The 20,602-nt window shown below is 43.6% G+C and overlaps 1 protein-coding gene across 2 annotated transcripts in view; it reads right to left on the bottom strand.

The window, feature by feature from the left end:
• ARFGEF3 (ARFGEF family member 3) overlaps nt 1–20,602 on the bottom strand; it is a 1,236,769-nt gene that overhangs the window by 127,108 nt on the left and 1,089,059 nt on the right. For both annotated transcript variants that reach the window (XM_069608078.1, XM_069608079.1), the window contains exon 33: nt 14,297–15,512. In XM_069608078.1, coding sequence (XP_069464179.1) covers nt 14,297–15,512 — 1,216 coding nt within the window. The remainder of the gene's footprint in view (nt 1–14,296; nt 15,513–20,602) is intronic.

Genomic DNA, 20,602 nt, shown 5'->3' with positions numbered 1-20,602 from the left:
ATATCTCCGGAACCGTTTGCGATAGAAGCGAGATTTAACTTTTATTTTGAAGCTGAGATTCTAAGCTTTCCGACTTGCTACTCCTTATACTCCATCCGTAACTGCGCTCGACGCACGTGACTAAATTGCCGCGATTTGACATTTTGCTTAATTTCAGCCACGTGTAAAAATATTTGTCCTTGCTTTCCTTTGCTGAAATTCGTTTGCAACCTGACAATCATTCATAGAGCATTGCTAAAGTGATCCTGAACTAATACAAAGCATCTCTCACTCACCCTGAACCTCCTATAGGGAATTAAAAGCAATTTGAGTATATTTTTCACTTCATTGCCACCACATTTAAAAGGATTGTGCCTGTGTTTAAACCTCCTACCTGTTTTCCTCTAAGCTTGCTAGGGGGGAACTGAATTATATTTGATTGCATTCCTGAGAACTGTGTGCTTTCCTTCCATCTCTTTACATTGCAAAAAGGGGGGGGGTGAATTGCTACCAGGGGGAAAGTGATTACATTGTTTTGGTTGAAATCATATCAAGTTTATTTTCTGTACTGCATTTCATTCATCATTGCATTGTCTTTGGAGCCATATGAGCATTCTCAGCTACTTTATCCTCTCTATATCAACTTCTAAGCCACTAAAAATAGTGTACCACTATAACATTAACCATTGTTGATTAACATCATATTCTCAAGTGTGATATCAAATATTAATTTATTATAAAAGTGTGATATATATATATATATATATATATATATATATATATATATTGTTTAATTTTCAAATAAACCTTTTAATTTGCAAAACAAACCTACTTCTTGGCTCAGTGGGGTCAGGGGGATTCTAAGAGAGGGGTGTTATATAAGGGTTGTCATCCAGAGTAAACGAGCTGGACATAAAAATATATCAATAAGGGGTTCCCTCAGCATCCCAGACTAGGCATTGACTTAGCTGTAGTGTTGAATTGAATCCGCTTACAGCCTCCAGGGGAGCTCAACCCTATTTACACGTTAGAAAAGGAAAGAAGGGCAAAGACAAGAAGATCAAGGAGATGAAGAAGTCTCGAAGAAAGGAACAGTCTGAATCCCGCGACAGCTCTTCTGAGACAGAGGTGGGGAGGAGGCTCGGGAGGGTTTACCGATTCAGGACAGAAGGCCTCTCTGTAGGGGGTCGATATGTTAAGATGAAGTTAATACTATTATTATAATCAGGGATGATTTTAGTATGTAGGATTTCACACCCATCACAGCCTATCTTCACTTCAAACATACCCAGGTCTCTCCTGTAAATGCTAGCAATACCACCCCCTTGGCCCTCCAACTGATTTTTTTCATAAAAAGGCACAGTCCGGAGGGTTGACTCTTGCTATCCTTGGCCCGTGTGAGTTCATCAACCATGTCTCAGTAAGACACATAATGTCAACTTTATCTTCCACAATATAATTGTGAACATCATCAGCATGTTTTGGTAGAAATCTGGTGTAAAAGAGTGCAAATGTCACGTGGGGGTGTTTGTGTGGCCCACGTTGTAATACTCCTGTTTCCTGTACGGCTACTCGCACCATATTTATATGTAGGTCTGAAACACAAGGTGTTTCTTTAGAAATCATGGGAGGAGCCAACATTTGCACTGGGGGTGTCCCATACTATTGTACGTGGAACACTCATTATTCGCTGTTCTTGAAAAATCAAAAAGCACAGTGACTGAGGGCATCAGGATATGAAATCATACTGACAAACCCAGCCGTAGAGGTGGTAAGCTGTTGAAGTGTAAACCCAGCAGTCTACCCAGCAGAACCAATAGAGGAAGGGTATTACATACATGACTGTGCAGCACACAAACAGGATGGAAGGGGGCGTGTAGGTAAAAGAGGAAGAAATAGCAGGGGCAGACATAGTCTATATTGACGGGTACTCAAGTATTGACCCAGAGACAGGAAGGAGACATACTGGTGCAACGCTGGTATTCTGCATAAATGGGGAATATGTAATAGCATCCCAGCAGTGGCTACCATTGCATTATTCAGCACAGGCAGCAGAACTGGCGGTGATGATAAGAGCACAAAAAATGATGTAGGGGCATGCAGCAAATATCTTCTCCGATTCTGCCTATGTCACATCTACTATCATTTCCGGAAGGGCACGTTCGGAAAGGAGGGTATTTAAAATAAGGGATGGTTCTCCTGTACAACATGTAGAACTATTAAGAGAATTAATTGAGGCATTAATAGCTCCAGTAGAGGTGGCAATAATAAAATGTGCTGCACATACAGGAAAAAATGACAGGGTATCAATGGGGAAGGAAATGGATGACAGAGATGCAAAAGCAGCAGCATATTTACCAGAGGGAGGGGGAGTGCTGAGGTACCCAGAGGAAGAGGAAAGGGTGCCACTGATTGCAGCAGAAAGAAAGAAGAGTGGGAAGGAAGAAAGGGAGGAAAGGTGCAATATGATCCCCATAGTACACATAATAGAATTACAAGGAGAAGTACCAAAAGAAGAAAAATGATGGATACACAGAGGGTGTTCACTTCACTAACAGTCCTGATTTGGTGGCAGAATATCACAGGGAAACCTGTGATGTCCGAAAAATTGTTAATGTAGCTTTAGAACAGCTGCATTTCCCCACTCATGCATCCAAAGAGAGCATAGCAGCAGAGCCGAGTGAGGGATGGTACGTTCCAAGCATGCATGAACAAGTAAATGAGTTTGTGGGAAATTGTATTTATTTTATTTTAACATTTTTGTAACACCCAGACCCACAGGTATCACACCGTTTGTACAGAGTATTTACGGTAGCAGGATGCCGACAGACAGGCTTAACAGACCAGGCATTTATGGCAAGGTATGAAACAGTTCATACTTATAATTAGTCATACTTATTGAACAACCAAGTTTTCAACAGCTTTGTGAAGGCTAGGTAAAATGGTTCGTTTTTTAAGTGTGGTGGTAGGGCGTTCCATAGAGCAGGGGCCTTGGTGCTGAAACTCACTCCACCTGCTCTAGTGAGTATGGTTTGCAAACACTTTTTGTCTGGTCACACATTGAAAACCTTAAGGGGAACAATACCACGGCCGGAAGGGCCCTTCTGGCACTTGCATATCGACTATGTCGACATGCAAGAAAGATGTGCCTCCTACAGGTACCTAATAGTAGTAGTCTGTCCATGTTCATGTTGGCTTCAGGCGGGACCCTGTGCAAAGAATGATGCCAAATGCGCGGTGAAGTTTCTAGTGAGGGAAGTATTCGCAAGATTGGAGGTATGTGAAGAGATAAGATCAGGTAATGGTCAGCACTTCACCAAAGATCTCTTTGAGGAAATAACATGTCTCCTAGGATTTAAACACAAACTTTGCACATTTTGCCGGCCACAGGCAAACAGGACTGTGGCGAAGATAAATGGCTTATTAAAAGAGTGCTTGGCTAAGCTAACAAATACTATGTGTCAAATTTGGCTTTTTTGCCTTCCTCTTGCACTCTTTGCCGTCCATAACACACCTTCTGTGGATCACCACCTGACTCTGCATGAAATTGTATCAGGAAGGAGAATGCATGTGGCTGTCCCTCCTTCATGTTCAATTTCAGATGCTAACCCTAGCTCAGAAATTCTTGGAAAGGAAATGAAAAAGCTATCTGACTGAGATGACAAAGGTGCTTCGCTACATTTCCTGCCAGGTCTAGCAATCTACAAGCACACCAACCAACATTGAAGAGAGTGCACAAGCGTTTCCACAAACACAGGCACTCTATGCGGGGATAAGATCCTCATTCGAAACACAGTAAGAAAGTGGAAAGAGCCTCGGATTTGTGGTCCATTTGAAGTAATCTTCCCAACACCCACAGCAGTGAAGATAAAAGAAAGCCGTGCAAGAATTCCTCAAACCGATGTTCAACGAAATAACAGCAGCAAATTGGAAAGAGGAGTCACTTGACGGGAAGTATAACCCAATTTACATTAAAATGTTGTACTATAATAAGGTGTTACAGGAAACCCACAATGAAGATGGACGGTTGACGAGGAAAAAGATTGGGATTGATGAGAAGAGTGGGGCAAAAGTAAAAAGTATTATAATGTTCTGCATCTTTGTTTTCTGTCTTCTTCTTCTCTTCTGGTATTTAGCACGTAAGGATAAATTGAGCCCATCAGCTGGCGGTGAAAGGGAAACGCACACTAAGAGAGGTGTGGCTAGCACACTGGAATTATTAAACGCTGTCGGGGAAGGAGTCGATCTGGCCTCAGAAAATATATGGTATGGGGAAATGAAGAAAGTGGGACGGGGAGCACCAATGATACCTGTTGTGAGACAGGCATGGTATTAAGAGAGCCACAGACTCAAAAGTAACCGTTTGAAAACCTTTATTATCAGACTTTGTGGGGTTGGTGTAATGCCTACCTGGCCCTAACTCTAAGAGGATTGTTCCCTCAACTGATGCTTCTAAGGGTCATCGATGTCTATAAGTCCAAAACCAAAGTTCGTCTGTGTCGAAACCTACGTTTGCCCTCACTCTTAAATCAAATGTGATAGTGATATTGTTAAAGGAAAATGCTGATTCAAAAGGAAATGTAAACCACAGCTTGTTTCAGGAAGTCTTACCCATAACATAGTTCTGCCAGTTCAAAGTAGCTCAATTCAACAGGGGTGCCCTTGGAAATTTCCACATAGGGCTCTTGCAGCAAATCAATAGAGTTTGCAATAGCTCTGAGTCTCTTGGTGTTCCATACCCCAAGCTTTGATCCTTCCAGTTCCAAACACAAAAACACAGTTCCTGTTAGGCCTCTCAGGGTTCCCTTCCCCAAGTCTAGGACTCTTTTCACAAACTCAAAAACTTATTTAGTGGGTCTTTTAGGGTTCCCTTCCCCAAGCCTAGGCCCCTCTTTATGCAGTTCAACAAACAAAAAGTGTCTCTTGTCAGGATATACCTTTCACTGTACAGTTCTTTCATGGGGTAGTATCAGAGACTTTCGAGAATGCCGGGTTCTTTGCTCCTGCCTGGTGCAACCACTCTGCCCTCTAACCCCTCTCCTTATTCTCTGGCACCTCTTCTTTTTCTGTGCCTCTTCTGCTTTGTCCTTTTCCTCTTTACTGTACTTCTTGCACACCTTCCTTTTCTATCATGCATGCTTGCACCTTCTTTGCACACTTCTCCTTACTTTTCACCTTTCTTGGCATCTTGCACACTTCTCTTTGCTTTTCGGCATGCTCTCTTGCACCTTCATTTTCTTATTTATGTGCCTGTTGCACTCCCTACATTTATTTTGGGTCGCTTGCACCCTCTTTCTTACTTTTGGGTTGTGTGCACCCTCTCTTAGCTGTCCGGTTTTCTTCCCTCTGTCTCTTTACTGCCTTTCTCGGTTCCAGGTCACTTGCACCCCTTTTCCCTACTTTTGGGTCATTGGCACCCACTCTTGGCTGTTTCCACGCCGCCAGCGAACTTGCTCTGGCTCTCTGTATTTCTGCACCTATAGCCCCATTTTCTATTTCTCTGCTTTGCTTTCTTTCCGCTTTTTCAGATTTCGCTTTCTTCGCTAGGCTTTTGCTTACTTCGCTTTGCCTTTTCCCCATTTCTTGCTTTGCTTTTCTTTTTCAGGCTTTCACTCACCGGGCTGTTCGGTTTCTCAATGCTCCTGCTCCCGCTCCAGTCACTCATCCTCTACCGAGTTTCACTCTGGCTCACAAAACTCACCAATAGTAGTGCAGCACTGGCGAGCAGGTAAAAAAGTTCTTGGGTTGAGGTCAGGGTCTCACCACCTGCCCCTCGGACAACCCTTGGACTGGCATACATCCCAAAGGAATGAGCACTGGTCTGAGGAAGGCCAACAGACTTCCATGCGTCCCACTCTGGCTTCTTGGAGACGTGGCTACCTCGCCACACTGCAGCCCCTTACACACACCAGGCCAGCGTCTCAGCATCGCACTCCACCAGTCGGTCTGGGATCCTCTTCCTGCAGCCTTCTTCTCCTTGGCTCCTCTAGTCCAGTCACCTTCCCCAGCTTGCTCCCTGACTCTGGCAGAACCACACTTTTTATATCGCTTGTGAGAGTTAATTGGAGTCAGGTGTGCACAATTGGGGAAATGTGCCTGCCTTTGCCTGACTATTAGTGGGACAATTAAAAGGTGTTAGATGGCAGGCTTACCTTTGCATCCCTGTGTTGTGTCTATGGGTAATATTTATTGCTCCTGATCGACTCTTCATCGTCTCAGTACTTATTAGAAATAGGGAGGGGGAAACGGGACAAGACCAATGAGGGTTCCTATAGGGTGGCAGGTAATAAGGTGGTTGAAATTAGGGAGAAGGGGAACACCAAGCTTGATTTTTATATAACCAGGATAATTCCCTTTTTCTCATATTATCCTCCTTGACTGGCAATGTGTAATGGTTGGACTGATATGGATAAGAAGTCCCTTGACTTGAGTTGGGGAAGGATCCATTGATCTTCTGGTCAAACAGATTTTGTTCCCTCTGGTTCCCTTATTTCCCTATCCTTGTCATTCTACTATGACTGAACTTCTCTTGCTTATTCAGGAGAGACAGGCCTGAATACTCTATAAAGGCCTCTGGGAGGTCTTCCTTACCCCCTATTACCCCAATGGGATACTGCATTTCGCCTGACGGTTTCCCAGATGTATTACCCCGGACTCGCCTACTCAGGTGATCCTCCCTCGCTTGCCCACCCCCACGTTTGGGATCCAAAAGTGATGGCCCTCCCCTGGCCACCTGAATAGAGGAATCCCGGGACCTACCTGGAAGAATAACCTCAGGTTTCTCACAGTGTGCTCACTGATTCCACACCGACAGGAACACCAAAGCAATTCTTGCCACAAAAGGTGACAGCAGAAGAGGGAGGTCATCTGGTCCATTTGGCCTTGTGCCAAACCAGGGGTATGTTTCAGGCACATCCGGTAAATATAAAGTGGATTGATGAGGGGGAAGAGGTGTACGAGGACAACTTTATACAACTTGAAAGAATGGCCTAGGAGGAGAAATATAAGCACATGGTTCTGGAATATGTAAAAGAGGGGAGCCAAAAGGTAAAACAGGTGGCCACCGTCCATAAAAGAATATATTGTAAAACCTCTGCAGGGAATGATGGGCCATGGTGCCACACCAGACCCTTGATGCAAATCCAGGGTTTGGTGCTAGACAATGGAAAATGGGAAAGATGGATGGAACAGTGCCATGCAGCAGGGTTGGTATGCTTTGAAGAAAGGGTGGTTAAGAAAATAAATACTAGATGTAACAACATTTGGAACAGTTATATACATGCTTTAGCGTGGATAAATGAAAACACACGTCCAGAAAACAAAGCCACGGACACAATATTCTCTATGTTTTTGAGCCAATGGAACAATAATGCTGGGGATGAATACCGGCTGCAGGAGGATGATGGACATGGCCCCATTGCAGATGGGGACCGCTGCTGTGATGGACACTTGGTGGGTTTGTGGAGCAAGAGCACATGCCCAACTACCACTCGATTGGAATGGAATGTGTGACTAGGTGACTCGTTATAACCCAACATTAATGGTGCCCCGTGCAGACTTGATACCGCTCAATGGGGTGTCCACGGCTAAGGAGAAAACGGCAGCAGGAAAACAAACAAAACATAAGGTAACAAGGAAGAAAATGTCCAGTAGTAACTATATCTCAGCAGAGTCCACCAAGAGCTTAGAGAACATTCCATCTCATTTGAAACTGTTCAGTTCAGCATCTGTATTCTTTACTTCTCATCTGGTACCTGGGGTGCAAGCTGCAGCCAATGCAAAATGGCTCAGATCACCCACTACAAACTGCTCCAACTGGCAAATGCAACTGAAAAGGAACTCAACACGGTGTGTGAAGCACTGCGGGCTCTATGGTTGATGAGCCTCCAAAACTGTTTCGTTTTTGATCTTATGACGGCAATGGAGGGAGGGGTGTGTCATAAGATAGGCAGCTCATGCTGTAGCGCGATTCCCGCCAAAGATGCTAGAAATGGAACAATCACAGAGGCAAGAGGAAATAAGAACAATACACAAGGGAATGACGAAAGAGGAGCAAGACATTTCATCAGCATCCTGGTTGGATTCATTGTTCGCTTGGGCACCCAACTGGCTTGTGGCTATTTTTAAGATAGCTGTCCTTCTGCTCGTCGCAATCCTCGCCACCAGCACAAGAAAGGGTATGCAATGGCAATGCAAAAAATGCAGATCAAGGAGGTATTAGGTGAGGAACACCCCAGTGTGAATGAGAGAGTGAGTGAAGAAGAAATAATATTTTGAGCACCACCACCAGACTTACAGAAATACCATGCATTATGGGGGGGCAAGGGGGTGTTCACCTGACGGGACAAAAATATTGATTTGGGGGAAAACTTTGACGGGTACGAGGAAGAGGGGGACATGAAGAGGGTAACAAGGATGTGGGTGTGTAAAAAAAAAGGAAAAGGAGATGAAAGGGGCAGAAGTATCAATCGAAAGATAGATTGAAGGGGGGAATGTGCTGAAGGTGCTAATTCAGCACCAGATAGGGGCACGCACCAATCAACTGCAGGATTAAAGAAGATGCACACTGGGGGTGGCTAAATGGGGAATAACACAGATACTCAAGCCACAGACAGACTGTATAAAGGACTTCACTGGGAATGGTAGGGGATAACGATACATTGGATGTAAACTTGGTCCAACACATCGCTCTATGATAAGCTATAGCACAATCACAAATGCACGTAGTGGGATTACCTTGCAGCGGGCTCGATCTGGGAACTCTTCAATTTAAAGCACATGACCACAAGACAGGAATGTGCAAAGGGGAGAGGAGGCTCAATTTACTCTGGGAATTAAGACAACCGGAACTGGGTGAGGTAACTGCAGGGCCGTCAGCCAAACAAGCCGCCTTGCATGGTAGGGTGGCTCTGTACAAATGTGCCGGTCACATGACTGCCGATGCCCATCAGCAGGTGGCAGTGGGAAAGGAACACTGGACGAAATGGCGTTCCTGGGACGACCAATCAGACCTAAGTTCCTAAACTCTGATGAGGGGGCCGGGCCTCAAAGTATCTACCACAAAGTCTTCGAAGGTCATTATCTAACAACTATTGTGTGAGTGTCCCCTTTCGCACAAGCTGCAGGGTGTTTTGTGTCCCGTTCTCAATGGTGCGGACCAATAGCAGTGTATCAAAGTTCTGGCGGTCAGCACAAAAGTTGCTTCATTAATAACAAGATATTCCGGGGTGTTTTGTGAATAAAATGTGGTGCCACATGGGGAGGTAAGGTGATGCGAAACTATTGAATTGTTTGCTCTAATGACGCTTTCACTAATACATGTAACTATCGAGGAGGAGGGGATTGCAAACCAATCAAATCCCTGGGAAGCACAGAAAAAACAATATCCTCCAACTTACAAGTGTTTCTCCTGATATCTGACTATTGTATTTCTTGTTATAAAACTGCTGTTCATAGTCCATTCAGATGTCAGATTCTCGATCAGAGTGAATCCACTGTTCTGTTTTATTTGTGCTCACCCAGCTGCAATAAACAGTGTTGTTTCTTGCCTGGTTTGTGCTCCATTTTTTGAGTATGTGGCTTTTATCACTAATTTAATTTAATTTAGCAGACCCCTGACTACACTGGTGTCGGGAAAAGGCTTAATCTAAATGGTGTCAAGATCATGTGGGATAGAGAACAGCACAGAGTTAAACCAATGACTCAAGGAAATGGTGCCTTTTGATTGAAGGTCTCTTGCTAGTCTCTTAAAGAAGCAGTGGACTTATGCACAAGGAGCTGGAAAAAGGAATGTGTTTCTGGGCAGAGGAAGCACAGAGCTCAGGTAAAGCTAAGAAAAGAGCCAATGCATTATCAGCATAAGCGTATAACCCACTGGAGAGGTGGGAATGACCATGGCAAAGCAAGCGCAGGGTATATAGAATGATCAGCAAGGGGACTCGCGTGATAGCAATTCCCCTGTGGAGGAGGAATGAGAAGTGGTCCAAATTGATATTGATATTTTATTTCTATTGCGCTCGTACACAAGTGTTTCAGAGCGCGACTGGGCAAGGGAGGGGAACAGGAGAACAACACAGCGATCTTACTAGGCCCAGTGACATTGAGAACGCGCAAGTGCATGGGAGAGGGGGAGGAGAAATGGAAAGAGCGTAGCAGAGGAGAAACAGTTGAAACAAATAAAGTTGGAAAATCAAAAATAGCACAGGGATAAGGGTAGGACATAAGGCAATAGAATATTAGTAAAAAGCATAGCCAAGTGTCGTGGGGAGACGAAAAAAAAAAGGAGGACGGCTTCATTTGGCCCCGCAAGGTAATCCTCTCAGAAAGACATGGGCAAGCTCTGGCTCAGCATGGTAATTCAGATAGGGCTTTGGCCCTATAGTGGGTGTGCACAGATTAGTCCATGGTGTGATTTGGCACTGCGGTTGGTGATCATAGCTGGTGTTAATATTGTGGCCTTCAAAGCCAGAATGTACACATGCAGTCAAGTGTACTTTGGGTCAAACAGATAAGATCATAATCAGTATGAAGTGTGCACCCTTATCCCAACATACATTATTCAATAATTCATATTCAGGTGCACAGCCAAAGGCCATGTCGGGAGGACAATGTGCTGTGTATCTAGTCCATCGTGTGGTAGGGCGCACTACAGGCATATTTTCACATGTTTGCACTGGCCAAGTTCATTATCCGATGGGTGAACACAAAGTCTTTAAATTGTGCCCATTTATGTGTTTGTTGAATTCCCTAAGTGCTACACGCTCATTGCTGTTGGAGGGCAGATTTCTGGAAAACTGGAAAGGGAGTACAAACAATGATAGATAAAAGCAGAGGTATGATTCAGGGCACATTTGAAATTTGAAAGACTATTTAGTTGTTTCATGAATATGACCAGTTGGGCCAGGAGCGATCTGATGGCCAAAATAATCACTGCTTTGACCTTCACTTCACATGAAAATACACAAGCATGGAATCCCACATATGGAAAGTACATAGTTATTAACAGGTTCCACATTACCATCTATTAACCGTCCAATGACCTATATGGTGTAGATTATGCTTCTACAGAAATTGTTGCTGCTACAGTGTAGCGAAGTGCTTTCCACCGCAACAAGAACAAAATTGAATCATGGTCTGTCTTCACTTGCAATTGTGCAAATGTCATGTAACGTGGTTCGAGGTGTTGGAATAGGAACAGAGGAAACAGATAAGGGACATCATTAATGTGAGGAAGCTGTGGGGAGTCCAAGAGGTCAGACAGGGCAGTGGAAAGGTAGTAGATGATGGACACGGAATCTGTGTGCAACAGAGAATATGAGGAAAGTACTGCACCTTGGAGGTAGAAAAACAATGCACACAGAAGTCAAGAGCGAGAGGTGGAGGAGGGCAACCAGATGCTGGGACCAAGCAGAGCCACCGGAGATCCTGTATGAGTAAACAGACCAAGAGGCAAAGTGGAAGCATCGAGCAAAGCCGAGACTGTAGGAACATTCACAGACCTCTGCCATTGTGGGGTGGATGGAGGCCAGCCAGGGAGAAGGCCACTTTACAGAGAGGCAATATCAAAGGCAAAGCTCCATAGCGCCGTTTGTAAGTAACTCAAATGAGAAATGCTGTATGCTGTCACTTGGAGGAAAAAAGTTCCTACCACCAACTAAGAAGGTCAGTGAAAGGAGAAGAACTATATGTTGAAACGTCGAGGAAAAGCACAGAGACTGCATTTTAGAAAGTGGTTGAACAAAGAAATGCCAACAGCTGGAACTTGGAGGCTGAGTTCTTACCTCATGTCTAGAAGGTGAATGAACAAATAAACTGACAGATAGAATTTGGAAATATTGTACATGTCCTAAAGTCAATTGTGAAAGTGAGTGAACTGTGGAATGATGTACGTTTGAACTTGGAAGCAAAGTTCCTGTAGAAATAGGACAAGAAAATTCAACAGAGAAACTTGACATGCTGGAACTTCGAGGTAAAGTTCCTGGACAATAAACAAAGTGACGTAGAACACTGGAGTTAAATGGAAAGTTCTGAAACGTACTTCAAAGTGACAATGTACAATGTCACCTTGAGTGCTGGAATTGGGAGTCAATGCTCATACCGTAACTGAGGGAAGTAACAGACAGAAGAAATACTTAATCCTGGAACCAAAGGCAAAGTTCTTCAAGCCAATTCAGAAAAGGACCCACTGAATGCTGATATACTTGGAGTCAACGCCCCTAGCTTCGCTCAATGCTGAGAATAAAAGGAGAGCAGCGAACCCTGGAACTTGCCGTTTAAGATGCCAACTTCCCCTGTCAGATGCTTAAAGCTGTAGAAATGACTCCTGGAAATGATAGTGACATTTCCTACAGCTATTAGAGAGAAAAGATTGTACTCAGACTGAGATAACAGTGGGACTTTTATCCTGAAATCCTCAGAAGCGAAAAAGTGAGGAAACAAGGACTGCAGCCAGACAGCAATACACGTTCCAGAACACCTGACAGCCATTACCAACGATAAAATATTGAACTCTCTGTCTAATCCTCTTAATTTAAACATTTGCCTCAACAGCTTTTGCTCAAATATTCTTTAGGCATCCTGTACAACTCGCACTGTTAACACTGAGTTAGGTAGGATATAACATTCAAACAATTAACTAAATCAAGAAAGAAAACCTCGTCTGACGGCATAGGTTTGCTTAAAAAAATAAGTGGTAACCACAACAGCTGCTTTATCATTTCTCTGTTCCAGTGTTCTTTTGTCTTTGTTGAGATGCCCTTCACTAAAGCAGCTACCATTCATTTGGTTTTGTAACAGGGGCTCAAATTATTTGAACTGGACGACACGTAGGCCGCCAATTTGTTAGAAGATTTGGAATAAATGAGGTGAACTTTTATTGCAAAAACTTTTAATGGGCTGTGTTAGCAACTTTGCACGGAACTATTGCTATGTGACCAATATACAACATCAATACAAACTTGCAATCTTTTCTGATGGATTTTGGCTGCACAGTCCGGTGTGAGGTGTGGAGGCTGTAGACACTGAAGAAGAAATCTTTGATTGTGACTGGAGAGTAAGTCCAGTGTCCACAGCTGAGGTGGGTCTCTTTACTCTGCCAATAACTGGCTGATGCATAAACAACAACGAGAAACCAGAAAAAGAGAGTGGTGGTACCGGGAGGGAGCAGGCACCCCCTGTCTCCCTCCTGGTGCCCAGTGCACTCCCCTAGCCTACCGTTACATTCTATTACCCCCCGATCCTCCACCGGCACCAAAGGCTGCCTCTGCTACTGGAAAGAGATGTTCTCTATTGAAAACAAGTTTGAAGCTAAAAGAAAACATACAAAGCAGAGAGAGTCAACAGGAATAGAAAGATATACTGCCATTTGGCCATTCATTTAAGATGAAAATACGGATACAGTCATGGAAAGGGCAGCACATGTGACAAACAGTTTCTGCAAATGAGTGGCCATTTAGGAACACAGCCAAGATCTAACAGGGTCAAGGGAGACAATTTGAGAAACACTATTAATTGCACTGACTTCCGAGATAGGACAAAGATGAATAACATGGTAGTGATGGGACTCTCATAGGGCAGGGAAAGGGGGACCATAGAGGTGTTTTAGGAAAGCCTGGTATGTGTTGTTGCAGTTCCTTGGTGTCATCAACGTCACAGGGGATGAATGTTAGTGCTTCTCCTAGGAGACAGTGCTGATTAAAATGGCGTTGTGTGAGGGACATTAGATGAAAAGAGAGCAACGAAGGGTGTCAGGGAGGGTTATTGACATGCTCCAAGACAGGAGCTGATCCAATTATTATCCAATTATTATTACACTCTGGACTTACCTAATTCTGAACAATATCAAACTGTTGCTATGGTGGAGATATCTTAGTCTACTGCTATGAACTGAAAAGGTGTGTGTGCATTCTGTATAAAAGGCGGCTTACCGTATTCCTTCGGAATGGGATACTTTCAGTACATGCAACCGAAGTCTGAAATGGTTTTGTTGTTCTAAGAGTTGGAAGATCACTAACACAGGCCAATAAAACCAACAGCTAAGCAGAAGCAACACAGGTCTTAAAGGTCCAAGAAGGAGCAAAGCTCTCTAGACGTGCAGCTTTATTTGAAATGGGTGTGTGAGTTTTTTTGCAACTTAAGTATCGCCATGTTGTCAGAGTTTTCCCCAGGTTTCTCTATTAGTTTACATATGTGTACAACCTACCATAAACATTCCTCTGGGTAAAGCTCTGCATATCAAAGGTGAACATCAGCAAAATGTTCTAAATGCACAGAAACTAAAGTTCTAATAAACATTCCATGCCTTGGGCATATTTCATACCTGTATCTGAGCCTCTGCATCCCGGACAGAAAGATTCATAGTGCTGACTGTGGAGCCTGATCGAGATCTCTTCTCCTGCCGTAATATTTCAGGGCCAGCACTGAAGGAATGCCTCATCTGACTTTGGTCACCCAGATGCTGGGGTCGCTGAGGCACGGGCGAATCTTGTCCTCTTGTGCACAACAAATCCCCCTTCTTATCTCCTTTGGGATCTTTCACAAAGGCAGTCATGTTATGCTGCTGCTTTCTTTTCTTGTACTCGGTCATGAGTTTTGATATTGTTTTGTCAGTGGCTATGGTGTAGATTTTATTGCCGGCACTCTCCCACCATTCCTTTTTCCTGCCCTGCTCCTTTCTCTCCAGTTTAGGACTTGGGGGCATCACCTCTCCAATCACTCCCAAGGGGGTCATGTTTTCTGTAAAGTGGTCTTTTTGCTGGCTTCTGTCATCTTCTGATGGTGTATCCTTTCCAGACCACCCTCCAGTTGATGGCGTGGAAGATTCCGACTGAAAGGATGGAAGAATAAAAAATGGATCACCTCTAAACAGTGGCGGTTCTTCAACGCTGCTCTCCAAATCAAGGTGCATTTGTATGTAGTTGTTACACAGTTCCATTATCAATTTGTGAAGTCTTTTGACCAACCAAGCCCAATCTGCATTGCTGACTGGCTGCACGCTCAATGAAGGGATTCTGGCTCTCCATTGCCTCTTCTCCTTCCCTCTGGGGGGACTCACCTGGGCGGTTTCTTCAAAGATATCTTCGTCTTCCGAAGAGCACTGCTGAGAAGAATCCGTACTGCGTTCTTCATCTTCAAAAAGGATTTTCCTTACCTGTTCTGCTGTGATGTGCTCTTGGTTTGTGAGAAGGGCACATATCAAAGCCTGGAAGTAAATGTTGAAGCTCATTGCCGACTGGCGGTAGAGGTTTGCAGCCCCACCAATACCAGAAACTTTCATTAGCAGGCACTTCAAACCAGGACGAGTATCGAACTCTCTGGCAGTCCGGTAAGAGTCTAGCAGCAGATCAAAGATGACAGCAAGGTTCTGCATGGATATGTATCTGAGGAAGCCGGATGGCCTTAATTCTGGTACAGCAGCAGTTTTCTCTTCAGTATGTGTGGGTCCTTTCACAAACTCTTCCAATAAGATATCGTACAAATTCTGTAAGAGGACTTGGTGGGACAACAAACTGACAACTATAGTCCTGAAAGGGATGCTGGAAGGAGGAAATGGACAAGGTAAGTACAATTAAATTATGCAGCTTTTTAAAAACTATAATAATTTAGAACTATTTTGATATATTAAAAGAGCCAGGTGTACTAAAGAGTTCCGTAAACAATTGTCAAGATAAAATCTTCATTTTAGCCGCTATTACATTTTCCTGGAAACATCTCAAATTAAACTAGCCCCTTCTTTATATTTCAGAGTGCAGTTAACATTACAAATCTTTGCAAAGGAAAACACATAATTAAAAGGAATTAAGTGGGGAGCAACTTTATACAAAATACATTACACGCCCTGAATGAAATACATTTACATAAAAGCTCACAGGGGTTATTGCTGAGTTCCTAAAGAGATCCTGTGTGCGATCTCAATGACACCTGGCATAGTAAGATTGTTGTCTCTGCCTTCCCTCTGTTCCCCCTCCCTTGCCTCGTCGTGCCTTGAAACACTGGCGTATAGGCGCGCTATAAATGCCATATCTTAAATTCCATATCATAACTCCTCAATTTAAAATCTGTGTCTTGAAAATTTTACTGCACATATTTAACACCTTTTCAACAGGGGTTGACAGTCAGCAAACAAACAATACTCCAAATCAGGAGAGAAATCAACATCATGTGTCAGAGGTGTAGTGATGATTTTTCTTCAAGTAGGTCTTTGCCACACTAATTTAATCCATAGTTTATATTCTGCATTCATTTCCACTATTTTGGTTGTCCTCTCATTAGGTAAGACATATGAACCATTTCACAGACAGATATTAGCAACCTACCACCATCTACACACAAATCAAATGTTTCCCTGCTAGAGATACTGTACAGTCTGCCGGCAACAAAAAGATCTTGAACCTGCTTCAAACTTCATTAATTTTTTTAAGATAATCTTAATAAAAAGGGTAATTATCGTTTTTTTCATGCACTTTAAAGTTCTTCATCAATTCTGGTCGCTTATACATTTTTGGCAATCATTAATGTAGCGCTGGCCTAACCAGAAAGGTAATGGAGCATTTAACATACAACAATAATTTGGCAGGGAGAAAGGAATTACAATGGATAATAGGAAAGATGGGAAAGAGATCAAAGGACGCTAGCATCCCAGTGGAAGGGGTCAGGCATTTTAAAGAGGACATTCCTATGTAGACAAAATGAAATGCCTGGTTGGCAAGTAGTAGATGATGACAATCTGAAAACCAAAGGAGAGGTATGCAGACCATGCTAACGGAAGTATGTGCCATTACTAATGGTAAAATTAGTTACCATAGAAAAAAACGAACTTCTACTTATTCAATCACCCGCAACCCTAAAGAAACTCCCCGAAAAGAACAGCTCGTTCACAATCGACAACACTCAAACCACCGTCTCACACGCAGTCAAAACTCTGGGGGTTTACCTAGACTCCAAACTTTCAATGATCAGACAGGTTAACGCCATAGCATCTGCTGCAGCATACCACTCTAAATTTCTCAATGCAGCTAGACCTTTCCTGTCTGAGCAGAACTGCCTCACCATAACAAGAGCAATAATCAGGTCTCGGCTTGATTATTGCAATTCCCTCCTAGCAGGCACTTCTGCTAAAAATATCAGAAAACTCCAGACTATCCAAAATAATGCCCTCTGGGCTGCCACCGGCGTCTCCAAGAGTGACCACATTTCAGCAACCAGGAAACTAGTCCACTGGCTCCCCATCAAGGAATGCATCATTTTTAAAACTCTCGCCATCACACACAAATTTCTCCATAACACTGCCCCCCTCAATCTATGACAGAGATTTGCCAAACCTACAGACAAACCAGAACCGCATACACAAACGGAATCACCATTCTGAAAACCCTGAGGATTCACGCAGGAGGATCTAGCTTCCGTGTCATTGCTACGACCCATTGGAACTCCCTAACACCGCACCTGAGAAGTATTGACTTGCACACAGCCTTCTGGAAAGCTATCAAACCCCTTTTGTTTGTATAATCTGGGCCCGACTGGCTGTGTTGCCTTCTAGTGCTGTATGCTACTTCTCCCTATGCCTTGTAACCTTTACTGCTAATTTATGATATTTGTAACACACAACCAACTATGTATTTGCTTCACTTCATTTTGTCAGGCTATTGCTCTCTGTGACCCTGAGCAAAGCCATATTTCCTGCAACTAAAACACCTTCTTGAAACAGTGCCTCGATGCCCTTGGGCTGTAGTGCGCTTTACAAATCTAAAAAATAAAAATAAATAAATGACTACAGGTGAGTAATGAATCCTTACTCACATACCACTCTTTGGGCCTCATCACGAGTTGGGCGGTATCCCGGCGGTATTACCGCCGGGCTACTGCCTGCACTAATAGCGTTACCACCAACCGGTCCCGCGCTATTAGCGTCGGATCAAGGGTTGGGCGGTAACTGTAATTCCCCTTTTCCCATTGGGTCCATTGGACCCTACGGGGAATTGCACCCGAAAATGGGCAGTCTGGGGGTTAATGCTGTCAGACTTGTGATTGGGCGGACCCTAAAATGCAGCTGTAATAGCGTTACCGCCGCATTTAAGGGTTACCACCCAACTTGTGATAAGGCCATTAATGTGCTACCACCTCTTTGGAGCTCATTATAAAACAATACTGGAAGGATGGAGCCAGCTCCTCTTTCTGGACCGGATTCCTTGGGTTGGCATTTGCATTTTTTATGTATTTTTGTGCACAGATCCAGCAGCCACGAGGATGTCAGAAACCACCAAGATTTACCTGTTTAGTTTGCGTGCGATGAGACATGGTTGCCTTGATTGTCTGTCCCCTGTCTCCAAAAAGAAAAGGCAAACCTTGGTAGGTTTTAAAGAGATCTTTAAGAATCGCAAACTGGACACTGGCTGCATGAAATACTTGTTGATATAGATCTTGAAGTCAAGGGGAGTAGAAGGAACAGTGAGCAGTCTGGTCATTACGACACTAAGCAAGTTCTCCAATTGGTTATTACGGTCTATTGAAAGCCTATGCCGTAAAACTGACAGATAAAATCAGAGATTTTGAAGTGTATCCCTTCTTTCTTACCAAACTATGGTTTTGCATACTTCTATAATGTTCCATGACCTCTTCATGCCTCAAGAATAAAACATTATTTACCTAGATACGGAAGATGACACATGGACAGGGACCGGTATGATCCACAAGTTGTACAGATTCCACTCCAATCATTTACATATTTTGAATCCCTGGTGGTTGAAGGTAAAACCTCCCAGTCCACAGAATAAACTTTCTCGTGCAAAGAATGGTCTTTGTGGGAACAGTTCTTAACTGGTTCCCCTCCTACCTATCGATAGACACCAGGCGGTCCTGATGGGTACCTTGAAACCTCTCCCCAGTGATCTTTAATTAATTTGTGGAATTGATATTGATGGGATCACTTCTTGATGATCCAGACATCTCGCTACACCAGTACAAACATGACACCCAGCTGTATGTTAAAATAAACAGCTCCTACAACATCACTCACCTCTGGAAATGCTTTGCAAGCATTCAAACATGGATGATAAGCGCATACCTAAAACTCAGCCCGGCCATAACAGAATTGCTCTTTGGCCATCCCTCCAAACAGGAAACCATCCAAAGATGGCTGAACGAGATGCAACTGGATGGATTCACCCTGCAAGACGCCCCATCGGCCAAATCCCTCAGCCTCATCATGGACTACAACATCTACCTTCAGCAGTACATCAGCAAGAAAGCCCAGACTGTGCAGTACCAGATCATGCTGCTCTGCAAAAGTAAGCCCTTACTCCCTCCAAAAGACTTTTGGTACAGGCGCTCTTGATTACACATATTGATGGGTGTAATACCCTCCTCACCAGGATCTCTGCAATACATCTGTCTCCCCACAAAGCAGTCAATCATGCCACAGCCTGCCTGACCACCTGTTCTAAAATAATCTACCACATCACCACCATCCTGCGCGTTCTTCACAGATTCCCGATGCCTGCCAGGATTCTCTTCCAAATGTTGTGTTACCTAAAAGGCAACCACCTCCCGGATTCCCACCTAATGTGTGTACAAATTTAACACCTTGGGTGGTACATGCGCATATAGGAGCCAGGTCATTGGTAGGCTGGAAACTAAACTAGCCCACAAGGAAAAATAATGGAAACAGTCCATCTCCTGATATGTCGAAGCATACTGGAGCACCATCCCAGTGGCATTCAGGATCGCTCCAACACGCCTACAGTTCAGGAAAAATTAAAATCCTGCTCTTCAGGGAATTCCAAGGTGAAACCTCTCCCTGATGCTACCACAGCTCCAGAACCATTGTAAGCTGCCCTTCTGTTCTTTGTACTGTAGAACAGCACTCCCTTTGCTTTCAAGCTAGTCTTGCACCATATAAAACATAAATAAGCACATCCATACATCCATCAACTACCTACCAAGGGACCATATGTAGAACAAGGTATTACCCAAATTGTTCGTTTACAATTGTTCGAATGAACAATTGACCGAATTTAAAGGGTCACAATTGACCTTTTCACAATTGACCGAATATATATATGGGTTTTGGGGGGTTTGGCGTTGGGTGGGGGTTGTGGGGGGTTTCCCCCCACATATATGTTACAATTGACCTTCACAATTCGGTCAATTGTGAAAAGGTCAATTGTCATTCGAGCAGTTGTAAAACGAACAATTCCTATACAACCGTAGAACAATGCACTGGCCACATCTCTAGCCAACAGATGAAATCAAATATCCTCCTTGCCGATATCAATATGCACCCGGGCGACTCCTCGGACTTGAAACTGTCTGCTTTTTCAGGCTTCTTACATATCAATGGCCTCATTCTACATTCTTAATTTCCAAATTAGGCTTCCCATAAAAATGGACTGGCTGGATCGCCTCTTTGTCCCATTCTCAATAAACCATTTGAAAACAAAAGTGATCTGCCAAATAAAAAGGCAAATGTTCTGCACTAGAAACTTAATAAAAAAACATTGACTTGTTGAACAGATAACAGCCCGACTGGCCTCTACCAAAGAAGGATTTTAACTCTATTATGATCAACTACCACAACATCATAACCTACATTATCAATGAAATTGCATCACTCAGTTAGAAAAGGCAG

Source organism: Ambystoma mexicanum, chromosome 4q, assembly GCF_040938575.1.
Source record: "Ambystoma mexicanum isolate Mex_15411 chromosome 4q, UKY_AmexF1_1, whole genome shotgun sequence".
Lineage (NCBI taxonomy): Eukaryota > Metazoa > Chordata > Amphibia > Caudata > Ambystomatidae > Ambystoma > Ambystoma mexicanum.
This window is presented reverse-complemented; position numbering and strand designations above follow the sequence as displayed.